At 42.7% G+C, this 27,018-nt stretch overlaps 1 protein-coding gene across 1 annotated transcript in view; it reads right to left on the minus strand.

Moving 5' to 3' along the window:
• The window catches only part of CACNA2D3 (calcium voltage-gated channel auxiliary subunit alpha2delta 3), a 795,852-nt gene that overhangs the window by 624,317 nt on the left and 144,517 nt on the right, over positions 1-27,018 (minus strand). Inside the window, exon 3 of the mRNA XM_032649095.1 lies at positions 13,503-13,619. Within this exon, the coding sequence (XP_032504986.1) occupies positions 13,503-13,619 (117 nt within the window). The remainder of the gene's footprint in view (positions 1-13,502; positions 13,620-27,018) is intronic.

Below are 27,018 nucleotides of genomic sequence, written 5' to 3' on the forward strand. Positions count from 1 at the left end.
GATACATGGGGCTAATTTCTTCCTGTTAATTCTGGTAAAATAACTCCTTTATTGTCCCATTCCTGCCATGGTGAGCTCTTGATATTGTTGTTGATGAAGGCTTAATGCTCTTTTTTCTTGAACAAAGTTTGATGAATTATTTTTTTCTATCAGGTGCCTGCACAGAGAGATAAGTGCCCCATATTCAAATGTAACCATTCTGAACATTTTTCATACCCTTCTTCATGTGTGATATTGTTCCAGTCATCATTCTAATAGGAAAGTGTGTGCTGGGGGGAGGCAGGTTTAGGGAGAGAGGGAATCACTCTGATTTCTGTTTCTTGATTCTGTGAATGATACCAGATCAGGAATTATTTACATGGCTCAGGTCTTCTTTGAGCTGGGAGAAAAGGCACAATGAAACAAATAGGACTTATGGGTAAGAGACCAAAACAAAGGCTAAAATTCTAAAGTGTTAAAGGTGAAGAAAAATCTCAGAAACAGTCCCATCCGGTGGATCACAAACTTGAAAGAAAAAGAAATCCTTGTCTCCTTAAAATGCTTTCTTATCCTGTGTCCTGTGAACAGTCCTCGCCTCCAGCCAAAAAGTTTTTAATCCAAAACAGGATAGTAACATTTAAATGAGATAACAGATGTAGAGCATAGCATAGTGGCTTAGCAAAAGAGAAGCCCTCCATACTGTGACAATGACAATGACTACTGCTTACTTTCTGCAGAGTAAATTGTAAATGCTGTGAATATCCTGCCTATGAGCTTTCAGACCTCATACACCAAAACACTCTGCTATGTTCACTAAAAGAGGCTGTGGCCCTAACCTAACTAATCCAAGGATTGCCAACTCAGTGCTTTGGGGGGACAGAGTGGCAACATAAATGACAGGGAAGCAGCATGGAAATCAACCAACTGGGCAGTTCACTTGGACTGTCACTATGTGGGAATGGGGGCCTCGGGTGGCTACACCTCTCAATTTTTCAAGCTTTAAATCTGGATATTTTTACATCACTTCATATTTGCATATGTGAGTTCATTTTTTTCTCAAAGCCCACGAAGATCAAGTAAAACCTGTCTATGACGTTCCTCATCACCACTGAAGCAATTCCTGTGAGTGTGAACCACTACCCACCCCATTCTATGTTCATTTTGCCAAGAGAAGAAGGCTAAATACACTTCCCTAGAGTCAATTCACCTCTACCATGTCTGATTTCCCCACGTGGACCACAGACCATGGCCACCGAGACTGCAGTGACAGACTCCAAGCACAGCAATGGAAGAGGTTCACTGAGCCCTTTAGGGAAAGTTCTCAAGAAGATAGGTTGAATGGCTACAAAAGCCCCATAACAGAGGCCACCATGTAGCCGGCCAAACAGCTGCCTACAGGCTTTGCCCCCTGCAAGTCTGCTTGTGCTCCTGCCTGTGGCTGCTTCCATCGTCCCTCGGCACCTGTCTGCTCACCTCTTGGTAAAAGCACTGCCAGTACCTTTGCCTAGTCCAGAGACACCTGCTTGGCGGAAGGAGACGGCTGGTGTTGGCATGTTGATAAGCAACTTCGCACCGTGACCTAGATGGGGATCTACTTGCTGATGCCACCACGGACTTCTAGGGCCCCTGAAGAAGGCCCTCTCTGCAAAACCATCAAACACCTGATGAGATGGATGCTTGGGAATCACCAGGTGCACAGTGAGGGAGGCTTTCTAAGTATATTCCCAAGGATGATTTTCCTCCCCAACTGACACGTAAAAATATCAATTAAAAACCACACACACACACACACACACACACACACACACACACACACACACACGAACACACACAAATCCCCATTTGCCCTCGATTGTACAAAGCTCTATTTGTCTGTTCAAGCAGCCTGTACAGCTTGGGATAGGCAATCAAGGATATCCCAGACTCTGATTATTCGAAAGGGCTGTCAACCCTCCCCTGAATGCAGTATAAATGAAACGCCATTGAATTCCTAACTACCTTTTCATTTTCCCCTCATAACCTAATTTAGAAAACATACATAACCTCGCTATGTTGCAGGACCAGCTGCTCCTTACCTCCATATGGGAAACTGAGCAAAGACCAAAAAAAGACAACGGATGCTGGCAACACATCCCCAGTTAAACATCCTAAATACACATTCAAAATATTTCTGAAAAACCTTTCATTCATTGCCAGTAATTTATACAATTATAGCTAGTGGGTTATTATTATTATTATTATCATCATCATCATCATTATTATTGCTTTATTCTGTCATTTGGATATATTGATGGTGACACTTCAGTGATTCACCATAATTTCCGCCCACCCACAAACCTTTTAAGATTTCTTTCACCTTGCCTGGGCATAAATTAAGTGGCATTATTTTCTATGTGGTCTGTTTTGTTGGAAAAACCATGTAATAATCTGGAAGATCAGAAGATTTCTGATGCGATTCTGCTGTGTTCAGCTCTCCCTGACCCATTCACTTTGCTTCAAAATGTCATGCATGTCATCTACCTGCACACGACACCCTGTTCTTCTAGTTGCAGTGAGCAAGGCAGTCAGAGCACCACAGGGCGAGCCCAGCATCTCCACATGGGCTCCCAGATGGGGTGTAATTGTTACTTGGCTTACAGCAGGGGCCAGCACTGTAATTTCCGTGGCCATGAGCCCCTCTTCTCCAGGCTGCTTGGTCCACTGGGTCTTGACCTAAGTGACAGGAAATCTTTCAAAACCAATTTTATAAATGGAGAATAAAAATAGGCAATGAAAACAGGAAATACGAGTTTAAGTGACATTTCCCTTTGGATGCGAAAGGAAATTGTTTTTCTTTTGCTTTGTTGTAAAGAAACATAATATAAACCATGAACAAGATAAACCAAATCCAAACTTCACTTGTGAGGCAGAGGAGAAATAGATCATTTGGTGGGGAGCAGAGGGCAGGGCAGGCAGAAACACACAGGAAATGCATGAGACCTTAACCAGCCCCATGTCCTGGTGCGTAGACACTCATCCCAAGCAGGAGCATGACAGCATCATTAACAGTGTGGCCAGCTCATTCATTCACGGACACCCAAGTGCCCTGCCTGGGTACTGAAGATATAAAAGGAAGCATGACAGTCAAGGTCCCCACCCTCGTGACAGTGGAGTTCTAGGGTGGAGACTGACAATATGCAAGTCAAAACTGAGATAAACAAAGTACAACTTTCAAAACATGTCTAAAGAAATAAGCAGGATGCTGTGACAACTAATGCTGGCAGGGATGGGGCAGGGCTCTAGATGGGTGCCCTGACCCAGACAGACTACAGCTGGGACAACACCAAACCCAGATCGGGGGAAAGGGTTTGGCAACTGCTCTCAGCATCACTTCAAATTCTCCTTCATGACATCACTCCTTAATTTACGAAAAGCCTCTTGAACTTGCTCATAACATCAGTTTGTTCCATTTCTTGGGGGTGGTGAGCTGCCCATGTTTACCATCTGCCACATGAAGAGAAACATGTGCCAGGCCTGGAGGCACACACCCTAGTTCTAGCATCAAGCCTGTGCGTTACAACCAAAAGCTCCTTCAGCCAGGCACAGTGGACACCGGGGAAAGTCATGGTTTTTCTGCTAAGTCATGGCTTCACAACACTCATTTCCTCCTTGGCCTGTCCAGAAATCAAGTCTTCCTTCATCAGATCCAACCAAATAGGAAGGAGGGGAGGGAGGGAGAGGTATGTAGCCAAGATGGCAGAGTAGGAAGACCCTGAGCTCACCTCCTCCTACGGGCACACCAAAATTACAACCACTTACAGAGCAACTACCTACAATGATCTGAAGACTAGCAGAAAAGACTTTCCACAACTCAAGATACAAAGAAGGAACCACAATAAGACGGGTAGGAGAGGTAGAGACCTACCTCTACCTCTATATACTGTATATAACAGTATATAGTTCAGACTCACGCCCCCAGATAGGTTATCCACAAACAGGAGGATAATTGTAACTGCAGAGGTTCTTCCAAAGGAGTGAGGTCTGAACCCCACGTTGGGATCCCCAAGCCAGGAGTCCTGCACCAGGAAGATGACCCCTCAGAACTACTGGCTTTGAAGCCCAGTGGGACTTGTGTACAGAAGGCTCAGAGGGCTATAGGAAACAGAGACTCTGCTCTAAGGGGCACATGCAAAATCTCACATGCTCTGAGTCTCAGCACAGCAGCAGGAGTTTGAAAGAAGCCAGGGTCAGAACCACCTGGTTCAATATCTACAAATCAATCAATGTGATATACCATATTAGCAAGTTGAAGAATAAAAATCAAATGATCATCTCAATAGATGCAGAAAAAGCATCTGGCAAAACTCAACATCCATTTATGATAAAAACGAAGTGGGTATAGAGGAAACATACCTCAGCATAATAAAGGCCATATATAACAAACATACAGGCAACATGATATTCAGTGGTGAAAAGCTGCAAGTATTTCCTCTGTACTCTGAAAAATCATAAGACATTGATGGAAGAAGCTGAAAACAACATAAACATATGGGAAGATATACCAAGCAAGTGCCTGAGCACACCTCTCTATGAGATGATGAGGGACCAGCACCCAGGCCGCCTTCTCTATGCTGTGACACTGCACCCATGCTCTGTGACATTGTGTAATTTGCCTCAAACCCTGGTGTAGGGCAGGTAGGGAGCCAGAAAGGACCCACCATTCCAAACAGTGAGTAGTTACAGAAAATAAAGTAAAATGAGATGCTGCTTTCTGTTGTAAGATTGATCAAGACCCAAAGACTAATAATAGTGAAATGTTAGGGAAGAAAGTGGAGTAATAGTACCTCTCCAACCACACAGGTGGGAGCACAAGCAGGTGGGTGGTATCTGGAGGACAAGCTGGCAAGGTATACCAAAAGCCTTGATTCTACTTCTAGGAATACATCCTAATAAAAGCATCAAATAAATGGAAAAAATTTCTCTGCAAGAGAGTTTATCATATTATTGCTTATAATACTGAAACACTAAATGACATCAATGTTCGCCAAGACAAAACTCCTTGATTGAAACATCTAGAAAGCAGATTATTATGCAGTCATGAAAAGGAATAAAAAAATATATATATATTCATTAATGGGGAAAGATGTCCACAACACATAAAATTTTTTAAAAATCTGGTTACAAGAAAGAATAAGCCAATGTTTTGTAAGTTTACATATATACATGTATATGCATATACACATACACAAATAGAAACCATCTGGAAGCATAAAAATTAAGGTATTTAGGGCTTCCCTGGTGGTGCAGTGGTTGAGAGTCCGTCTGCCGATGCAGGGGACACAGGTTCATGCCCCAGTCCGGGAAGATCCCACATGCCGTGGAGCGGCTGGGCCCGTGAGCCATGGCCGCTGAGCCTGCGCGTCCGGAGCCTGTGCTCCGCAACGGGAGAGGCCACAACAGTGAGAGGCCCGCGTACCACACAAAAAAAAAAAAATTAAGATATTTTAAAACAAAAGGTATTGAAAGATGTCAAGTGCCTTTCAATACCTCCTGGGGCTGTGGTATCTAATTTTTCCTTTATATTTTTCTGCACATTCCTTTTTCTTTTACAGTGAACCTGTATAGTATAATCATTAAAAACAAAGCAAAAAGCATAAGAAAACCAACATGGGTAAGGTGAGCTACATAGAAAACCCAAAACAAAGTTTGCCATAGCTTTGCAAAAGGAGCTTTTAGGTCAAATATTTGGGATGGGACAAATAACCATGAAGTTGGGGAGGGTTTGGCATAGTTGTTCTACCCACAAAGAACTCTTTCTACAGGCCAACAGCCCCAGAATAGGCAGGAAAGCTAGGATGCAGTTCACCAAGCCAACCCAACTCCCCATACAGGCTTGATGGAAAACGAAGGGCTTGAGGAGACTGGAGATGAAACGGATACACAATGCCTGGTCGTTCTCCTTCCATCTCTTTACAGGAAGTGCATCTCCCTCAGGAGATAGGCTGGTTGCTTACTCTCAATGTGGGCAGGAAAGCAGCCTTCTGGGCCTTGCTGTGAGGCTCAGGTTGATACAATGTGAAGTATGTTAGAGGAAACCCCAACCCCATTTGGGGTGAAACCCACGAAGACCACATGGATCCATGTGGTTTTGCCCTCAACCATTAACCAAGGATGGTTTGCTGACCTCATCAAAACTGGTGAATCCAGATTGTCGCTATTTTTTGTTTCTTCTGGTTTGAGGTTTCTGCTCTAAATTTCCTTACACATATGTATGGAATTTTGCAAAGCAGTTTGCCAAAAACAAAAAAAGAATGAAGAAAGGAAGGGAGGGAAAGAGGGAGGAAGGAAGGAAGGGAAAATAGGTCACAAGATACAGCAACACAAAAAAATAATACTCTTTTCTTCTCCATTTATGACTGAAAACATACTTTTTTCTGAAACAAATTCACTCCTTTTTCAAGGAACAAGTTTTGAAATTTTGAGGTAAGATCAGAAATGAACACAAGGCAGAAAAATCTTTTTAGATAAGTACAGCTACCTCCATTGGTTGATAACTAAAGTCCATCCTAGCAATGTTCAGTATATTCAACTCCCAAGACCTCAGTTTATTTTGGACTTAGTATTAAAGGAGTCCTTATGACCTAAGAGTCATTTTATACAGGGAGAATCAGTTCCATCTTAAGAATCTTTCCTTAATTTAGAAATTTGTAAACAAAATGGTTGATTTCATTTCCAACTTAATGGGTATGATTTTGAAAGCAGCCTCACCAACAATTTTCACAATGCCTACCAATACAGATGAGCTTTTATACCACAAGTGTTCGCATAGTCCCTGTAGATATGAAACGCTTCTGCAGCACATATTTTTGGTCAGAGCATGCCTTCCTTGGGTGCATCCTGCTTTTCATGCCTCAGTGTATATATTTACATAAAAACATAGATGTGTTTTATAGTCATACATATGTAGACACGTACCAGTCAAAAAAACAGCTAGAGGAAGTCACTTTAATAGTACCCTCTGGCTTTTTGGAAGCTTGGCGTAAATCTCTCCTGCAGGGGTAAAAAAATTCATTTTTCTGGGAAGGTAAATGTTTATTAAATGCAAAAGCTGATATTCATTACCTAGGAAAAATGTCCTGCTGCATGTGGAATTTCTCGATAAAAAGCCTTCAAGTCCCAGGTTTCTCCAGATAAGCCCCTATCGGTGAACTGATGCGTGAATACACTGAAATTGAATTACTGTACAACAGCAATTACTTTCCACAGTACAGATATAATGGGAATCGGTTCCGCGATGAATAGCAGGTAGCTATAGGAAGGGGAAAAAACCTTAATATATAATCTAGTCTCTTTTAGCTTTTCCCAAGAAGCACAGATGTTTATTTTTAAGCAAAACACTCTTTTTCAAGGGCTCAATTTATCATTTTATCAATATAAATCAGAAAATAAGTGAAACAGGATTAAGTTTATTTGCAGGTATGAGCTTCAGGGTGCTTTTTAAATTTATGAACTATCTTACCCAAAGTTTGGAAACAACAGACTAGACTCTTCACTTAGTGAGTTTAGCTGCAACTTGCTTGCTATGTCTTTTCATAGTCCCCAATGAAGTTTCTTTGTTTAGCCACTTCTAATTAATTGTTTGGGGGAGAAAATAAATTTGAACAGCAAATAAAATACTTAATGTTTTGCCTAATATGCTACCAAAATAGATACCATCCTAGAATCCTTTCTGTCTCTTCGAAAAGTGTTTAAGTTTGTGGAGGCCTGCACTCGGTACAGCCCAGCAGAGAAAGCTGTGTGGATCAGTGCCTGGCCCAAACCCAGGAACACCAGGGAAGCCAGAAGGATGTTACAATTCTGGCGCAGATTAGTGTGATAACCCCGAAGTTGCTCCACACAAATAAAGGCAAAAAACCATGCTGGGGAATTCACCCCTAGAAAACCATTCTGGAGAACACTAGTATAAATTCATAAATTCTCTAAGAAATCATTCTGTTTGTCATTTTCTTGGTTTATCTACTTTTTTCAGGGTGTGCTGCTAATCTGGGTTATATGGACCATACGGAAATCAGAGGATCATTACTTCCCACTGGCTGTGTTGGAATCTGTCCTAAAAGTCTATCTCTATAATCAGAGATGCCCGCAGTTATCCAGATCTACTTCCTACAGATTCTCCTCCAACTGCACGGTTAGCTGTGCCTGCTTGGAATTCCCTGGAGCCTCAGATGATCCTTCCAACTGTGTGATGGCTTGTGCTACTTCTACTGAAGGCTCAGATTTTAAAGACAAAGGAAAGGCAGTGGCAGTCTGTCCCTGTCACCACTGCCATGGAATGCACATCCTTTGCTTTCTCCCTTCCCTCAATCAGGGAAAAGAGTTTGTCACCATCAGCAGAAAAAAGGGAAGCTGTGTCAAATTTGCCTCCTATCAATATTTCAGATGAGCTCTGACTTGTAACACAGCCGAGCACTTCCAGGTGTCACTTAGACATGGCCCAACGGGAGTGCACAGCTGGCAGAGAACATATCACTTCCTCCATGTACAGCATATGAAATATCTCCCTTGAAATGTTAATGAACTGAAAACAAATTGATTCCATTTCCTGTCCATTCATAGGGACTTAATACTTGATAAATTGCTCAGCAACATTAATCGAGGGTTTGGTAGCATGAATATGTTTGAACAAAGAAGTTGGGAGACGATGCTTTGGTTGCAATCTTTATACACAAAAGCAAAGAGCAGCACTGCTGCATCAAACCTGATGTGGTTTAATGTTAAAACAACCTACATCAAGTCTCCGAGTGGAATTGAAAAAAATTATTTAAGCCAGTGGCATTAAAAAGAGCTAGAAAATATTAGTTAAGAAATGCCACCATAATGATGGCACCATTATGTTAATGGCAATTATTGAAGCTAAGGTTATTTGTAATTTGCTAGTCTGAAAAATAAAAGTTACATATAGTCCATTATCCATCAGATGACAGAGGTTATGTAATGGGCAGGCCACTCTGGCTTTCACATTTACTTCAGACATCTGATGGGGAGAAAAACAGGATTTTCTGTGATAAGATAATTGCATAGTGGAGAGTAATTCAAATAGGGGATGAGTATGATAAAAATCACTCTGATTCAACTAATCACTGGGAAAAGTGATGGAGGGAAATGATGAAATCAAACCTGAAGAGACAAAGAAAAAGATCAACACTGTTTAACAGCCAAGAGGTGACAGGCATGTTAAAGGACTGCGTTACCCTAATACTCTTTTTTTTTCCCCCTAGCACTAACTGTACCTCCCTCTACCAGACTAAAGGTGTTACTACAGTTTTCTAAATTACTACTGCCAGTCTCATAAATATTTTATATACATCAATGGAAATTTTAATAATCAGTATTTTTTGTGAGCTAGCTTTTTCCTCTGTGTTCTTGAGTCCTCCCAGCCATCCACCGTCAATAAGCACTTGGTGCTAAGTCAGTTATTGGCAGGAAGGCACTAGGGGAGGCACTAGGGCCTCTAACCTGACTGGGATTACTGGGGACGGGGATGAGGATGGGGGCTCGGAAAGGGGAAGTTGCTAGGCATAGTGCATGACAGGGATGGAGCAAGTTCTAAGATCCAGTGTTTTCCTGGGACATTTGAGAAGGGGGTCGCTGCTCATTGTGTGGCATGGACTGGAAAGGCAGGGCCTGGTGCACAGTGGAGCATTCTAGTGCAACGTGGCAAGCGATGACTCCACCGCAAACGCACCGGCAAATTGGAATTTGAGGTCTTTGCACTTCAAAATATCACAAGTCCCATGGGCAATAGCAACCTTTCCTATTGGAGAAGTGAGGTGTAATTGCAGTATGAAAAACAGTCACACCCACTGCTCCCCTGGCCTTAATATAAGCCAACATCCAGGAGGCCTGTCAGTGGCCACCTCATCTCACTCCAAATGCCACATGGTCTGTGACTGTTGCCAATGGAGACGCACAGTCCACACAGGGACCAGGCCGATCTCAATGACGAAACTGTCTCCAGACAAAACCCTGACTTGATATACAAGCCCTCTTTCCTTTTTAAAGATTGGGAGCAGGGGAGAACCACATATTGCTGGACCAGCTACCTTAAATTTTATGGCATCAAGTGTGCTTACAAAGGGCCCTGTGCTCTATTTTAAAATACATAAAATATATAATTCTGAGAATCTTGGATAGCTTTACTCTGGGAACATTTCAATTCAAATAGAGCAAAAAAATTTTTTTCCATCTCCAAGGAACCACATCAACCATATCAGTCTTTTTTATTTTCACCTCACTAATTTAAAGCAAAAAGGTTTCAAAATTAGGTTCCCTCTTGTCATCATCCAGGGACTTCCTGAGGCTTCAAGACTCTCTCACTATTACATATTCACAAACTGGGAGGTCCTGTAACCAGCATTAAGAGCAAACATTTACTGAACCTTTACTGTTTGCCAGGCCTGTGCTAAACACTTGACACAGATACACACAGAGACACTATAATCCTACAGCCTGGGTGCCAATGGAACTCCACTGAGCCTGCCCAAGTAACCAGGGCCAAGCCTGTTTGCTCATCTCTAAACCAATGATAGTAACATGTCTCATTCCCAGGGCTGATGCAAGAATGAAATGAGGTGGCATGTGCAAAGTACTTGGCACAGGACCTGGTACCTAGTGAACTCAATAAACATAGCTAAGGATTAGTAAGTCATTCCAACGTCCTAACGTCTCCAGGGAGCTGAGTGAGGAGAAGAGGTCCAATGGGCTTATTCAGCTTTTCTCACCAGCCTCACACCTTGGGGCAGAACTGAGATTCGGAACAGTTCTCTCTATTCCAGAGCCCATGTCTCACCCACCACGTGGGCCCCTGCCTCTGAGTGACCAGGTCCAGGGTCTGCTGCTCATTAGAACTCTGCATGACATTAGCATGATTCACAAGCCCCCGTGAATTCCAGACAGCAGGCCTTCCTTGTCTGTCAATTGCAGAGACAGAACCTAAGTATATTCATGTCCCTTTCTACTCCAAAATTCTGTGATTCACGAAGAAATCCAATTTGGGACAATAATAGCATTTCCTTCTCTCAATTGACGATGTTGTTACTAGTATTTAAAACAAAACAAAACAATTGTATTCATTTTTTGAGGATTCAGGAAAATGTGCATTCACACACCACTCCTGCTGAAGGACTGTGGATTGGCATGACCTTATTTGGACAGAAATATTTTCATATGCATAAAGAGCCTTAAAAATGGGTTCAGAGCCTCAGAACTGTCTCTGTGTTTGGGAATTCATCTTAAGGAAATCAGCATACACTGAAGGATGCGATGCTGAGGGCATGGAAGTGATGAAGGAAGTGGACTCTTGGGTCCCTGTGCCTGAGGTCCATCCCCCACTCCCCAGGTAACCTCAGGGAAGTGACTTAACTTCTGCTCTGAGTCTGCTCTTTTGCAAAATGAGGATAATAATAGTAACTTCCATCACAGGGCCGTTATCAGGATAAGGCCTATATATACTTCATGTATATGAAGTCCTTAGAGAAGCACCCAACACGTAGTGGATGCTGTCTACTGATCTGCTGTTAACATACAAGAAGATTTACTTCAGCATTATTTATATCAAAGCTTACAAACAACTTAAATATCCAGATACAGAGGAATGTCAAATCAATTATGACACACGCACCCATAGACTGGAATATTATGTAGCCATTTAAGAAAATCTCCAAACACAGTGACACAAGAAAATGCTCACACTATAATGGGATAAAGAAGTGAAAACAGCTGGATACAACAAAAGCAAACAGGCAATACTATTGCTAATTTGATAAAAGAAAAACACATACAAGGACATGCACAGAAGTGTAAAGAAAAAAGACTAGAAGGAAGAAAATAAGCGTTGGTTTCCTGCTGGGTGGTGGGACTTTTAGGTGATTTTTTTCTCTGTTTGATACTTTTCAGTATATTCTAAAACTTCCAACAAAGGTGGTGTTCATTTTATAAACAGAAAATAGTAATTGTGTGGGGTTTTTCTTAAATTTTTATCTCAGGGTTCTCTGACTGTTAGATTCAAATGCCTACCATGCTGCCCTGTCTGTGAAGAATACCACTTGTTTCAAGGGAGTGATATAGAGACACACCAGAGGCCACGATGCAGCTCCCAGGAATGGCTGTCAGTGCAGTATTTCTGTGGCAGATAAGAGCACTTTTTTTCTTTTAAGGCACTTCAGAGTTTCCACCAAGAAGTTTCATATTATTTAAATTAATAATCACAGTAACAACAGAAGTTACTATTCACTGAGCACTGCTCACGTGCCAGGTTCTGTGCTAAATGGCTCAAAACCACAACTGTGTTTGATCTTCACACTCCCTGTGAGAGTTTTCCCCATTTTAAAGATGAGGAAATCGAGGCTCATGAAGGTTGTTTTACAGAAGGCTGAAGTTTAGTAAGTGACAAAGGCAGATACTAAACCCAGGTTCAAGCTCATGCTCTTACCTAAACTACAGCCCCTCCTTCCCTAAATCAAAACAGTACAAAAATGTTTTAGAAACAAGAAAATGTGTGGGCTTATAAGGTCTAAAGCAGAAATATTTTGCGGAAATTTGGTTTGGCCAATTAAGGATGAGAAAAACTAAAATAGGAAATGGACTTTTATAATAAAGTCATTCTGGAAATAATAAAACTGAAAGGTAAGTAAACTATACTTTAGAAATAAAGAACTCTTCAGATTGCAATTCTTTCCCATAATCCTGTGCCAATATGGTATTAACACAGGATATTGCAACATTCACATGTCCTAAATCAAGAATTCAGATGCCCTGTTTTGTCAGCAACAAGGAATAAAGTTGGAGGCCATCTTGGAAATCCAAAACGATGCACATGTGCGCTACAGTTCCGTTCTTCCTGCTACTATAAAGTTTCATGAGTAATGGCCTATATGGGTAAAGAATCTAAACAAGAGTTGTGGATATATGTATATGTATAACTTATTCACTCTGCTGTACACCTGAAACTAAAACAACATTATAAATCAACTATACTCCAATAAAAATTTTTAAAAAAATTTTCAGGGAGCTCTTGCCAGTCCAGATAAACATTATAATTACAGTAATATTCCAATAGAGGTATAAAGAACTTCCAACTTCATCTAGACTCATTTACCCCATAGAAATTTTCAATTCCATATTTTGGCAAACATTGCTTAAATTTTTTTACAATTGCTTAGTTCAACCACAACGTACCCTTGAATGTACTTCGGCAATTAATGAATGCATTACACAGCCAGAGGCCATCCTCTGTGGATGTGCAATTAGGGACACCTCCACTGAAGGTATACAATCATAAGACGAAAACTGGCACCTAAATCCTATGTGAAGAAAGGGTAATTGTGCCCCTAGTAACTGCTTATCCTAGTTAACCAGACTTAAGAAAGTGTGTACATCATGGCTGAGTCAACTTTGATCTCTGAGAGTTGGGTTCATCAATGCCAGTTGCCTGCAGCTGCCTTTGTGTCTTCGGGCAGTACAGAGCAGAAACCAGAGGCACTTACCCGCACTGCTTCAGACTTCTTGTGAAACATCTCTTCCATGTTCTTTGCCAGCTTTTTCACCAGTTGGAGACCATCGATTTCTTCTATGGCAACATCTTTCTCATACTCTTTGTATTTCTGGAAGGAGGGAGGACAACATTAACATGGCACATGATACCATAAAACATCATGCCTACAATGTCAGAGCACATTTACCTAAAAGGAATAAGTAAAAATAAAGTTATAATATGGCTGTCTCTGCTGGATTTGGGGAGATTGGACTGTATTTCAAAATTATTAAACCAACTAGAGAGAAATGTGAAAACTGGCTCTGGTTCTCTTGAAGCTTAGCTAGCACCCAGGAAAAAAATAAACCCTAAAGCAATTAAAGCACAGCATCTGGGCTTCCCTGGTGGCGCAGTGGTTGAGAGTCCGCCTTCCGATGCAGGGGACACGGGTTCGTGCACCCAGTCCGGGAAGATCCCACATGCCGCGGAGCGGCTGGGCCCGTGAGCCACGGCCGCTGAGCCTGCGCATCCGGAGCCTGTGCTCCGCAACAGGAGAGGCCACAACAGTGAGAGGCCCACGTACCGCAAAAAAAAAAAAAAAAAAAAAAAAAAAAAAAGCACAGCATCTTATAGACATTTTATAATGTTAAAGTCCTTGCTGTCAATTTTAGTAATTCAATTCAATTCAATTCAATTACTGAGGACTTCCTATATATCCTCAAGGAACTCACAAAAAGAAGCATGTACACTAAGTACAAACAACATTAAAACAGCAACATTTCTTATATAAAAATAACCATTATATAAGATTTCATAATTTGTTAGTCTCCATAAGTGACTAATCTGACCCACAGTACTCAAATTCTCATAGACAACTTTTCATTTAAAACCTATCACATACCCTGGTAATTTATCTGTCTAAATTGGCAGCTCTCAAAGTGGCCCAAGAACCTCTGCAGGGTCCCTGAGACCCTTTCAAGGGTCCATGAAGTCCTCCTTTTTTCCAACAGCTTGTATATATGAAGACATGTCTTCTTACTTGATTTTAACAAGTCACAACAGATTGACCACAAAAAAAGGTATGAGAATCTACCTGTCTTCTCTTAAATCAACCCTTGAAAAGATTTGCAAAAAAGAAAAAAAAGCCATTCCTCTAATTTGTTTTTTAAAATATAGTTATTTTTAATAAAATATGTTATGTACAATGTTAACATGCAATGAGTTTTTATGTTTTGAATTTGTTAATTTTTAAATTAATGAATTCTTGGTTTTAATTTCAAATGTGGCAAATATTTATACATACAACTCACATAAGATCTTGGGAGTCCTCAATATTGTGTAAGTGTATGAAGGAATCCTAAAGCCAAAACGCTTGATATAACTAAACATTTAATTTTGTTCCTATTGGAAAGAAATATTGCTTATTAATTAAAAAAACGTTCCAACTGGAGCTCAAAATACTTTTAATGTCAAAATACTTTTATTTTGAGCTCCAAATGGAGCTCAAAATACTTTTAATGTCAAGAGGAATCCTTTACATTTATGTAGCTATGAAAAAGTCTGGAGAACTAAAAATATTGGGGGCCTTATATTTACCCTCATTTGGAGGGAAAACCTGAATCGGTTACTAACACCTTACCCCAAGCTCCTACTTAGGAAAAGCAAAAGGCTCCACATGTTATCTGGGCTCTAGAGACCTTGAGAGCAATTTCTGGAATGGAAGATGTAAGAACTTTTTAATGGCAGTTGTTTTTAATATAACAACTTTTCAAATTTTTAACATATAAATTTATATTTTCTCCCCATTTCCTCTACTTCTCTTTCAAATATATAAACCGGGAGGAGGCTCAGTCTTTCATTGCCCCAAGGAAGGGAGTGTGTGAGTCTGTGTGTGTGCGCGCACGCATGTGTGTGTGACATAAAACGATTCCCTTCTTAGCTTAGATTTCCAAGTCCTTTGAGGCAATAACACTGGGTGTCCTAAAAGGACAAGATTAGAGTTTAAGGACAGAGGGAGTGACTCTAAGGAAACAAATGTAGAGAGAGGATTCTTTCAACCCCTAAGACTAAAATGAAATCCCTAGAGCCTGGAGGCATCTGGCCACAGAGAGCTCCCAGTGCCCATTGGGCACTGGCAGAGCAGGAGGTCAGAAAAGCAGGAAGAGACCCTTGGACTGGGCACTGGGGCCTCAAATCTGGATGTCAGGTGCAGGGCTTGGAGTTTCTCAGAATTAAAGTGATCCTGAAGAAATTTTTAAAAGTGCTATCCTGGAGCACCTGAGTCTGGACCAAGACAGGCATCTGCTACATGGTTTAAAAGATGTTCAGAGAGGCTCTGCATGGTCCTATAATTGACCATGAGGTGTTTCTTTTGTTTGTTTGTTTGTTTTTTGCAGTATGCGGGCCTCTCACTGTGTGGCCTCTCCCATTGCGGAGCACAAGCTCTGGACGCGCAGGCTCAGCGGCTGTGGCTCACGGGCCCAGCCATTCCGTGGCATGTGGGATCTTCCCGGACCGGGGCACGAACCCGTGTCCCCTGCATCGGCAGGCGGACTCTCAACCACTGCGGCACCAGGGAAGCCCTGGACCATGAGTTTTAAGTGACATGCTTCTTCTCCCTGCTCCCTGAAAATGTCCATAAAAATCTTATGTGTTTATGTTGAGAGTCTTTCTCTTTCTTCTTCTAGCCTTCCCCTCCTCTTTGACAAGGCTGTCCTGGTTCCTCAAAGCGAGGAGGCTGCACCCTCCCTCCAAGCTCCCAGAGCATTCTGTGCTCATATCTCCTGGCATCACAGCTTGCATGGTCCAGGAGCTGAGGTCCTCATGGTCACCCTCCAGCCCACAGCAGACAGAACTTCTCTGGATGAAGCTTGTTGCAGAACAACTGCAATGCTACAATACAAGGAAGATGCAAGTAAGGATGCAGCTGCACTGTCTGATGGTCCTGTAAGCGTGACCTCCCCACTCCTTGGGAGGTTGATGGGCTTGGCACAGGATGTGGGACTCCAGCCAGCCCAAGCCTGGCTCAGGCTAACAGTGTCCTCTGGTGTATGAATAAAACTTCAATAACAGTCACTGGAAACTTTCCCTAAGTTCAAATGCAAGCCAATGATCTCTTTGGAGCCAAAAATTCTGGGGGTTCTCTGCTGCCTGCCAGATGTGCTCCAAAAGCCAAGAGCCAAGGCCAGCTTATACGCAAGGTTGATTCACTACCAAAAATACAAAGTTCAAGAAGTAAGTAAAACAAAACAAAGCTAATGTTAGTCTAATATTTACAGTCAGTGAAATAAATCTCTGTCTTAAGTAATTCTGAAACTAAACGTGATCTAGAGGCTTAAGATAAAGAAAAAGAAAATGTATTTCACAATTAGCCTTTACCTAAATCTTTTGATCTTTATATTGGTCCCCATTATTCTGGTCATATCTATTATTTACATGTTTTTTTCTCCCAGTAGACTTCTAGAAGGGAATCAATTTATTCAACTCTGACTATCCACTGACTTCTCAATGAGACCTTCCCGCATCCTCTTTTCTTCTGAGTCTGCTCTGTGAAAAGGAGCCGCCGATTTTATGGAGGGCTGTGCGTCTCCCAGGCCTCCTTGTGCCTGGTGACCTAGCTAAGTAAGCTCAACACGAAGCTCTGTGCCAAGCCAAGGATTCTAGATCTGGGACAAACTCAGCAGTTCACTGGTTCTATTCCTCTTCCAGCCTCAGCCCTCTCCCTTTAGGACATGTGACAATGGGTCCTCTTTGCCAATGAGCCAAGCCTCATACTACTTTCTCACCACCCTGGGGAAGTTATCCCATAAGAAAAAAACACTCTGCTTTTCAAGATGTGTTAATGGCTGTTGGAATTGGGTCAGAACGACGTAATGTCTTACTCTTACCAGGAAACATTACTCTTTGCTAGAATCAAAGGATTTTGAAGAACAGAGAGAGTAACCAAGTGATAGTCATTAATCAATTGCAAACCCTTAGCGGCTTAGAATGGTGATATACACCAAAAGCATCAAAAACGTACCTACTGTAGGAAACCAAGCAATATGACCTCTAGCAACTGGATAGAGTAAGCTACAACGGTACAACAAGTTCCACACAGCCATCCCAAATCGTGCAAAAGAATGTAGGAAACTAGCATACAGAATGTTGCAATAGGTTACAGACAGTAATGGGTGATTAGTAATTTGTTTTAAATTACTAATCTGCCTACACGTACACACACACACACACACACACACACAAACATACACACAAACACACTGTGAGGACGGATGCCAAATGCTCACAGCTGGCTGTGCTACTGCAAATGATTTTTCTTCTTTCTGCTTACCTGTATTTTCTAATTTTTATAATGAACATACTTTTTTTTGAAATTAGAAAATATAAGAGGTGTAGTTATATGTAGAATAGAATATGGGCACTTAATAACAAAGTTCTGTTGGGGAAATGTGGCCCCAATTAGAATCTGTGTGGTTAAGCAGGATGTCTTCATTAGCAGAGCCTAAGGAAGTCAGCAAAATTAGTCCTCCGTGTGTCAAAGGCCCAGCACAGCGCCGGAAGCTTTTCACATATTAATTTGTTGAATCCTCACAGCTACCCCGGGGGGCATGTGTCATCCCCATGTTGCAGATAGGGAACTGAGGCACAGAGAGGTTTAGTCAGTTGTTTAAAGTCAAATGGTTAGAGAGTGAGTTTTAAACCTAGCGAGGTCTGACTTTGAATTGCTTGGTCTTTTGAACTTAGGGGGTAGGGAGTGAAGGACTGATAGTCTATTTGTGAACTTGTTTCAGAGGGCCCATTTCACTGCCATCACAATGCCTATTTCATTGATCTTGTAGCCAACAGTGGCTTGGACTCACCAAGAGAGAGTCAAATACCTAAAACCAGAGACATCGTCAGTTAACAAGGGTGGCAGCTGCTTACGAGGTTGCTCCAAGTGAGCAAAAGCCATGCAGCGGGGCACAATGGATGTCACAGGTGGGGACGCTATCCCTCCACTGGGCCTCTGAGGGCACAAGCTTGGAGCCTGACCCCAGAGGAGCAGATACAGCTCTTGACCCTTGAAAGCGGCCCAGGGGACTTAATTATATATCAATACCGTGGCTGTGTTTGGGCTACAAATCATCTGTTCTCCAAGGTACCAAGAACTACCTGGAGGCAAAATACCCCAAACTCCTCCTCCTCTGGGGTTTGCCTCCGCACACAGCTATGACAACAGTGAAGCTTTATTTTCTACAGCCTCAAGGACTGCTCTGGCAATTACTTTGTTTTGTGTAAAAACAGTAAAAAAAAAAAAAACCAGGCATCCTTCAACTGGGAAAAGGAATTCAGAAAGTATCAGCGGGTTTCTGCCAACACACAAAATGAAGTTAGTGGGGAAGACCAACATGGAAGAGACACTATGCCACCTGACAAGATTCAGACCGGTCTGGATTTGACCTCTGTCTCCAACACTCCATTTATTTGTTCCACAAATGTCTATTTCGTGTCTATGGTATGCCAGGCAGGGGACGAGGCACCAAGCACAACATGATAAGTAACGCAAAGTGGAAGAAAGCTCGTGGTCTAATGATCTGATGAGTAAACTGGCAAAGAAGATACAACATCGTGGTAAGTACCCTGATGGGGTGGTCAAGGCAGTCACTCAATCTTGCCGGAACCCTACAGGATGATTAGGCTGGGAAGAGGGGAGATGCAACAGGGGATGAGCAGAGGGAGCGGTAGGTATGGAGTTCAGGGCAAGAGGCTGCCTGGAGCTCAGGGAACTACCCCTGTTCCACTTCACTGGTGCAATGGGATGGCCAGGACGAGGGACTCTGGTGAGAGACGAGGCCAAAAAGTGACCAGGGCCAGGCCATCAAGGGTAGTGTGCCAGGATGAAGAGTTTGGACTTTATCCTGACCTTGGGTAGGAGGCTGAGGGTGTGGAGACAGACAACAACCAGAGTCACTGAAGGATTTAAGAGGAGGAAAGGACCCAGTGACCAGATTTGTGGTTTTGAAAAATCTCAGTGTGCAGAGTGGGAAGGAGGGACATAAAACTGGATGGAGACAAGGAATTGGGAGGCTGGGGTAGCTAGGACTTGGGAGACAAGCACTGGAAAAATGTTAGAAGAGTCAGAGAATGAGAGGTGGGCTCCCTGGGAGACATCAACAGGTCTGATGGTCAGACACGGCAGCTGTTTGGGCTGGTTGGCCATGCCACTTTAAGGAAAATTGCTTAAACTCCTGGGTCTCAGTGTCCTCGATCAGAATACCAGAGATAATGATGCCATCTTCCAGGGCTGCTCTGGAGGGTTACTGGGAGGACGTCTCTGAAGCTCCCAGCATAGTGCCCGCACAAAACGGGCCACTCTAAATCTTCGTGCTCCCCTGTTTTTCCCTCTTGGAATTCTGCTACAGAGGATTCTAGTCCATTCTGTATTTTCATACCAATACCTTCCTGAACCGAAGCTTTTAATGGAGCAGGCAAATTCCAACAAGGCGGTTGATGATGCTGCTGTTCTTCACTCTGCCACCCCCGTACATCCTCTGGGCCTCCCCCTGGACTGGGGCAGTAGGCTAGTGACACCTGAAGAGTAACAGGTAACACAGCCTGTGTTACACAGAGTAACACAGCCTGTGGCTTTAGCCAAGACCAGGGTCGGAGGCACAACACAGCCCTTCGCAAGAGCACCTCTCAGCATTCACGACACAGAAGGAAGGCAGCCTTAGAAACTTTTTATTCCCTCTGTCACAGGGGAACATCTGAAGCTTCCATTCTTTCTGTTAGCAGGAATCAGCATTTGGCAAGAAATCTTGTGATGAGCCAAGAACATTTATCATTTGAGAAGGGAGACAGAGAGAAATGCATTATTTCTGTAGCATCTATTTTGCCAGATCATTTCACACAAACACCAGGAAGAGAAAAGCACTACTTCACTGTCAGGACACTTAATGTTGTTCATACCTTTGGGTCATTTTTTCCTATGGGCTAACTGCATATCTAGAAGTGAGTCACCTGGAACAGTCCCCAGAGAGGGAGCTCCAGTCAGGAGGCTTCTGATCAATCACAATTAATTAGTACAGAAGCCCAACACAGAAGAGGTGCTCTGAGTGTGCTCGGCACCAGCAAAAAAATACCCTCCTGCAGAGGACGGATGCAGGAGTACCATTAGCCAAAGAGCTGGAACATCTGAACATGGTCTCTTGGCCAAATTTTCTCATCACAAACTGAAACTACATCTCTAGAGTCAGTATAATTAAATCACTCGATGAGGATTGACAGAAGGTCCAGGGGAGGAGATGATAAAGCAAAGACCTGCTTGTCCCCAAGTGAGAATCTGGAGAGCTTGCCTCAAAGCCCACGACTTGAGAGAAACTGGCCTGCTTCCCCATCCCACCCCTAAGCCTCCAGCACTTCCCTTAAAAGCCCCTGACCCCGTTTCCCAGTAAACCCTATTACTGGGAAAGCAACCCATACAGGCTAAGCCCAGAACCCTTAAAGGTGGCTTGTTAAATAAAGGTGGAAGATGCCTCATGTTCCTACCGTAAGATTCAATTTTTGGTCTTATTCTCATTCCTTCAAGTTCTGAAATAGCCACAGTACCAGAGGTAAAATCATTAAACCAACTACTGAAGTAAGGATCACACCAATACAAAAAAGGAACCTAAACTGAAATCACTGCTATTTTCATTCATTTAACAAATATTTTACAAACTGCCTACCATGTGTAGGCAGGTGGGGGGAACAATGACAAATATACATGTTCCCTTGGGATATAAGGAGGCTAATTTTTTGGTTCTTTTTATTAAAAATAAATAATAAATAAGTTGGAGCAGAGCCACACGGGGTATTTCAATTGAAACCTGAGCCCTGATATCCCACACAGCCGTTCTGTGTGTGTCTCCTCCCAGGGTCACACCTGTCTGCAGTGCAGGTATGTCACTTCTGCCAGATGTGGGAGAGTGCTGTGTGTCTTCTACTAAGTGCAGAACAGTCTATAAAGCACAGACATATATTTCTCCCTGAGTAGGGAGGGGTGAGTAGCAGGAAATTTGGGCAACCCAAACTGATTTGTAAACAATGAAAAATTGGCCAGGAACAAGAATGACAGGATGGTCAGCAGGTAGGAAGAGGGTCCCAGGGAGGAATGTAAAACAATGAATTAGCCATGAGTTGTAGTAAAGGAGATGACTGTATAGCATATATAATTCCCTGCCTCCTGGGAGATGAAATTTACAAAGTACCCTATCAGTGTAATGAGACAGTCATGAGCCATCACAAGGTGGTTGGTCAACAGAGGCAGGACATCTATGGTCAAGGCTTGATGAACAGTGGGAACAGGGGGAGGTGGGGGACGGGGGAGAGTGGGAAGGGTAGTCTCTTTAGATTGCATGTACGCTCATCATATGTCCCTCCAGCGGGGAGAAAGTGATGCAGTTCCTGTTCTGTCTCCTCTGTCTTATTTGTAGCAAAGGGGACTGACAATGATCAGATGGGTGGGAAAGCATCTGCATGGATTTTGCTGGCATGCTATTGATTTGCAGCCTGGTGGCAGCATCCTGCTTGGCTTAGAATCACTGGCCAGGATTCAAGTCTGAGGAAAATCAACAATGTGCATCCCACTTGCTAGGCCATTTGGTGTGGTGCTAAGACCAAGGACTCTCCATTCAGATGTACTAAATTCAAGTCCTAGCAATGTGACAAGTTGCTCAGTCTCCATTGGCCTCCTATCCTTCAATAGTAGAGTGGGTTATACCAGACCTTCTACTGATCCCAGGATGATCAAATGAAGTAGAGTGTGTAAAGTCCCTGGCAGCACACTGGACACAGAGTAAAGCACTCAAAAAATGTTGACGATGATGGCAGAAGTGGAAACACATGCCAACATTTGTTCTATAAGTTCTGAAAAAGGAAATTCTCTTGCCTCAACAAGAAAAAGCTCTCAGCCAAGGTCATAACCTAACAGATGAACTACCTCTGAATGTTGCTGTGGGCAATGGCATTTTTCAAATATATTCCCAAGGCACTGAGGGGGTCTTCAACAGTAACTCTGTGGGGATGGCTCCCTTCTGGGAGAAACTGGATGCTAGAAGTCTGTATGTGTATAAGGGTGGATGACAGTTTTCAGATATGTTACTAAAGATGTTGCAATAAAAACTAATCATCTGGGCTTCCCTGGTGGCGCAGTGGTTGAGAGTCCGCCTGCCGATGCAGGGGACGTGGGTTCGTGCCCCGGCCCGGGAAGATCCCACATGCCGCGGAGCGACTGGGCCTGTGAGCCATGGCCGCTGAGCGTGCGCATCCGGAGCCTATGCTCCGCAACGGGAGAGGCCACGACAGTGAGAGGCCCGCGTACCGCAAAAAAAAAAAAAAAAAAAAAAAAAAACTAATCATCTACAATTTCTGGATTCTCTCCTTATAGGCAATGTCATTTTTTTATTATGACATAAATGTACTTAGTATTCCTCTCCAATCAATTATCGCATGTGGAAGTGTCACTTCAAAACACAACACTCCAAAGCAATTATGTTTCCAAGTAAATATATTTCTAAATCCTTTAAGCTGATGTTAGAAACACTTAACCATAACAACAACAAACCTAGCTGAATTCATGGAACTCTAGGTCACAGAAGAATATTTTTCTATTCGAAAATGGAAAATGCCATTTTGTACAAAACATTCTGTTTCACAGAGATATTCCAATCAAGTGCCTCCAGGGTCAAAACAAAACCCCACCCATTATTAATGCAGTGCTCTTCCAGATCTAGTTAAGTCTAAGGAACATCCTTGAAGAATGTAGTTTTTCTCGGTCAAAGCCATCAGAACAAGAGATAATTTGCCTAAGAATTAGAGACCCTGTTTAGGAATGACAGAAGAGAGAGGAGGACAGGGCACTAAATTACAACCAAAGAATAAGCAGAGAGGAGGCAGGGAGCAGCTGGACTCTGACTTCTGCAGGGCTGCGGAAAATGTGGACCACTTGAGGAATCTGGAATATCACCTATAGGCAGTTCTTGTTCTGTGGGGTGAGAAGCATGGGAATGAACCACCATTGAAGACAGTAGTTTTCCTCAGCATGTTTTTAAGAACTTCCAGCTTGAGTGGGGTGGTGGGGGTGGGGTGGGGAGGGTTGTCAGGGGAAGGAGTGGTGTGGTCTAAATTACTTCTTAAAGTGCCTTCTGATACTCACCTCAAGAAAAGCATTATCACAAGAAGTATCGGGGTCCCCAGCCCCAGTGCCCCTGGAGCCTTTGTTCCCAGCGAGCTATGTGGAATGCCCTACTAAATCAAGAGTTCCAGAGAGACTGCTCTTCAGAGCAGTGGTGGTCTCTGACAGATTTCTACTTTCAGATTGTCAGGTCCTGAATTAAAAGATGGATATCTCTCCTCTCCCTGTTTTACAGTCTAAACTCTTTTTGTTTTTTAAGTCCAAATAAGTCTCATAAGCTTTTACTGTTTCATGTAGTCAACTGGACAAATGCACTGATAAATTTTAACTCTGTGGTGACAAAACTGAGTGTGAATGCTGCATTAGATTCCTGTTTTATACAAGGGAAATTAAGTCAGAGGCAAGCTACTAAACCTGCTGTTGATACAACCACCTTTGCCCTAGCATGGCAGTGTAACATACTGCTTCAAAATTGGGAAATTCATCTGTCTACTGAACAAAATCAAATGGTCTCAATACTTATTAAAAAAAAAAAAAAACTCCAGTTCCTGGATATTTTCTGGATTACTGCATGGGGATCTGAGGTTCTGAAATATGAATATTTATGCTGTACATACATTCTCACAACACGAAAAGCCAAAATAATTATTACAGGACCATGTGTGTTAGAGAAGACAAATCTCATTTTATGCATTTATGACTGTGTTTTACGTATGCCAACAAATTTAACTATAGCCAAACTGCAAATAACAAGCCATTACTTTACAAAGCCTGCCTGGGCTATTTGTATAGATTATTTCTTGCGGCTTACTTTTTTCAAACACATTTTTCTGACGTTCCAATTTAAAATTATTCATTCTTCCTACTCCCCAAGGATCAGCGGGAACAATAACAACAACAATAACCATTTATTATTAATAATAGCAACAAGCATTTATTACTTACTTTGGGTCACGTAGATATTGTTTCCCCCCATTTTACAGCTTAAGGAACTGAGGCACAGAGAAATAAGGTAATTTACTTAGCTAAGGTTGGACCACTAGTAAGTGGTTGTATTAATTCAGGAGACACTAGCTACTATAATAAAAAATATCCCAAAACCTCAATGGCTTAACACAATAGAGGTTTCCTTCTTGTTCATGTAACCCTCCCATGAGGGGGTTCTTTGTCGCCAGTCTTTCACATAGTGATTCAGGGACCCAGGATCCTTCCATCAGGCACTAGAGTCTTTTGCATTCAGCCAGGAGATTCAGGGGGAAGGGATGGAGAAGATACACTTGCTTCTTGAACTCCTTAGCCTGGAGGTGACATGCATCAGCTCTGTTCACATTCCACTGGTAGTAACCAGCCACCCAGCCCAACCCAAAGTAAGAGGGCCCTAGAAATAGAACAGGTGGCTGGGGAGCCATTTCCAGGCTCTAAGTCAACACTGTGGAAATGGGAACTTAAATCATTAGGGGTGTGTTAGCTGTCTGGATTTGAATCCAGGCAGCATGGCCCCAGAGTCCATGCTTGTAACCACCACACTATAAACACTTGATATAAACTGTTGCTAGATGAAATCTCAGATTAAAACTTGGCTGGTAACCATCTGCATTATGGATACTTTAGAGCTGGTGCAAACAAGTCACAATCTACCCAGCCACTTGTATGTGTAATTATGGTCAGGTGCTGATGGTAAAGGCCAAGATCTTGCAACACAGAAAGGAACATATTATAAACAATTCTTAGACCTTTTGTCCAATTTCTTTAATCCCAGCTCAAATAAAACTGCTTTTTCAATAACATCAATGACCTTCTTTAGCATAGGATATTTGTTGCCCAGGCACCACAAAGTTAATTGGCTTAACTAAAGTCTTTTTAATTCTATATCTGAGATGTCCTGGAAATCGAAGGCAATCAATGAATAAGTCTGGAAGACAGTAACAAGCTTAGAGCTAATACTATTTGCAGCTGCTCTAGTGGTTTCTGTACTTACAGAGCCAAAAGCTGGAAATGAGTGTTATGACCCTGCATCTGAATGAATCTTTAACTCCATCAACTCCAGACTAACTCCATCAACTACAAACTGAATACTGAGATGCCTATTTACGGCACAGCTAAACCCTAGCTTTTCTTTGGTGAGTGTAGAGAACCGTGGTGAGATGGTGCTTAATAGTTACCAACCCACCCTCCCTCTTGTTGAAAGGAAGAGATGAAGACTAGGTCTCCCTTCTCGAGTTTAAAGCTTCCTTTGTAAAAAGATTCTGGTATAGAATTCCCTGTTGCTGATATCAGAGACTAAGAAAAATGATCCATAGCATCAGCATCCGTCACAGAAATACTGCCTTCCTTCCACCTGTCCACAGGTGCTTGAAGAATTTGCAACAGGTGACCCCCTCCCATTTCACCCGCCATCAACAAAAGTGCAGACGTTATACAGGGCCTCCCCTATGCCGAGATGCAAAAACATAAATCTGAGCCCTCTAAAAATTTAAATGTCACCAACTTCAGAATCAAATGATTTTCTGACATCCTTCACAAAGCCCAGCACACAGGACTTTTCCCCCAATATCTTTAAAGTCAGTGTTAGAATCCAAAAGGAACTTAGGAATAATCCATTTCAGAAGCCATAATTCAAACACCTCCAGAGGCCAGATGGGTCATATCAGGCAACAGACTCGGGCCAGTCTGGGCCCTGCAGCAAACAGCAGAGCTTCTGTCTCATCCTAAATAGTGGCCACTTTTTAGCTTCTGCTGATCTCTGTAGGGTGAGAGGCACACTGTGGTTACCCAATCTTCCATTTGTTAAGAGAAGCCAGAAATCTATGTTTTTCTGTGAAATCTCCCACTGAGTCCATTTCTTTGAACACTCTGGGGCCCAGATACAAAATGTCTCTAAACATCTTCTTCCTCATTCATCTTCACATGAGGAACCTGAGACAGAATAACATGGGCTCACATCTCCCACAGGGCAGTGATGTGCTGGACAGTGTGTGGATGGCTTCTGGCATCTACCACTAATCCTTGAAGCAGGCACTGCTATGAGCACCACTGAGTCTAAGGCATCTAGTGGGCAGCAGCCAGCCCAGGCCAATAAGGGACAGATGCCCACCTGGATCACCAAGGTCCCAGCCAGTGGAGAAAGAGCCCGGGACCTTTTCACCATTTGGGGTTCCCTGGCCATGCAGGGGCTCAGAACCTGAGGCTGCCCTCCCCTAGAGACCCCCATGTATGACCAAAAGCACTTTGTTTCCTCATGCACTGGGGGTTGCTAGGCATGGAAATAAGACCCTGAAGTCGAGGATTCTATAGGCATGTTGAGAGAAGCCCACACATTACTCTTGAAATGGGGACTCTTCTACAGCACTTTGAAGAATTCTGGAGTCCTAGGATA

This window comes from Phocoena sinus, chromosome 11 (assembly GCF_008692025.1).
Source record: "Phocoena sinus isolate mPhoSin1 chromosome 11, mPhoSin1.pri, whole genome shotgun sequence".
NCBI lineage: Eukaryota > Metazoa > Chordata > Mammalia > Artiodactyla > Phocoenidae > Phocoena > Phocoena sinus.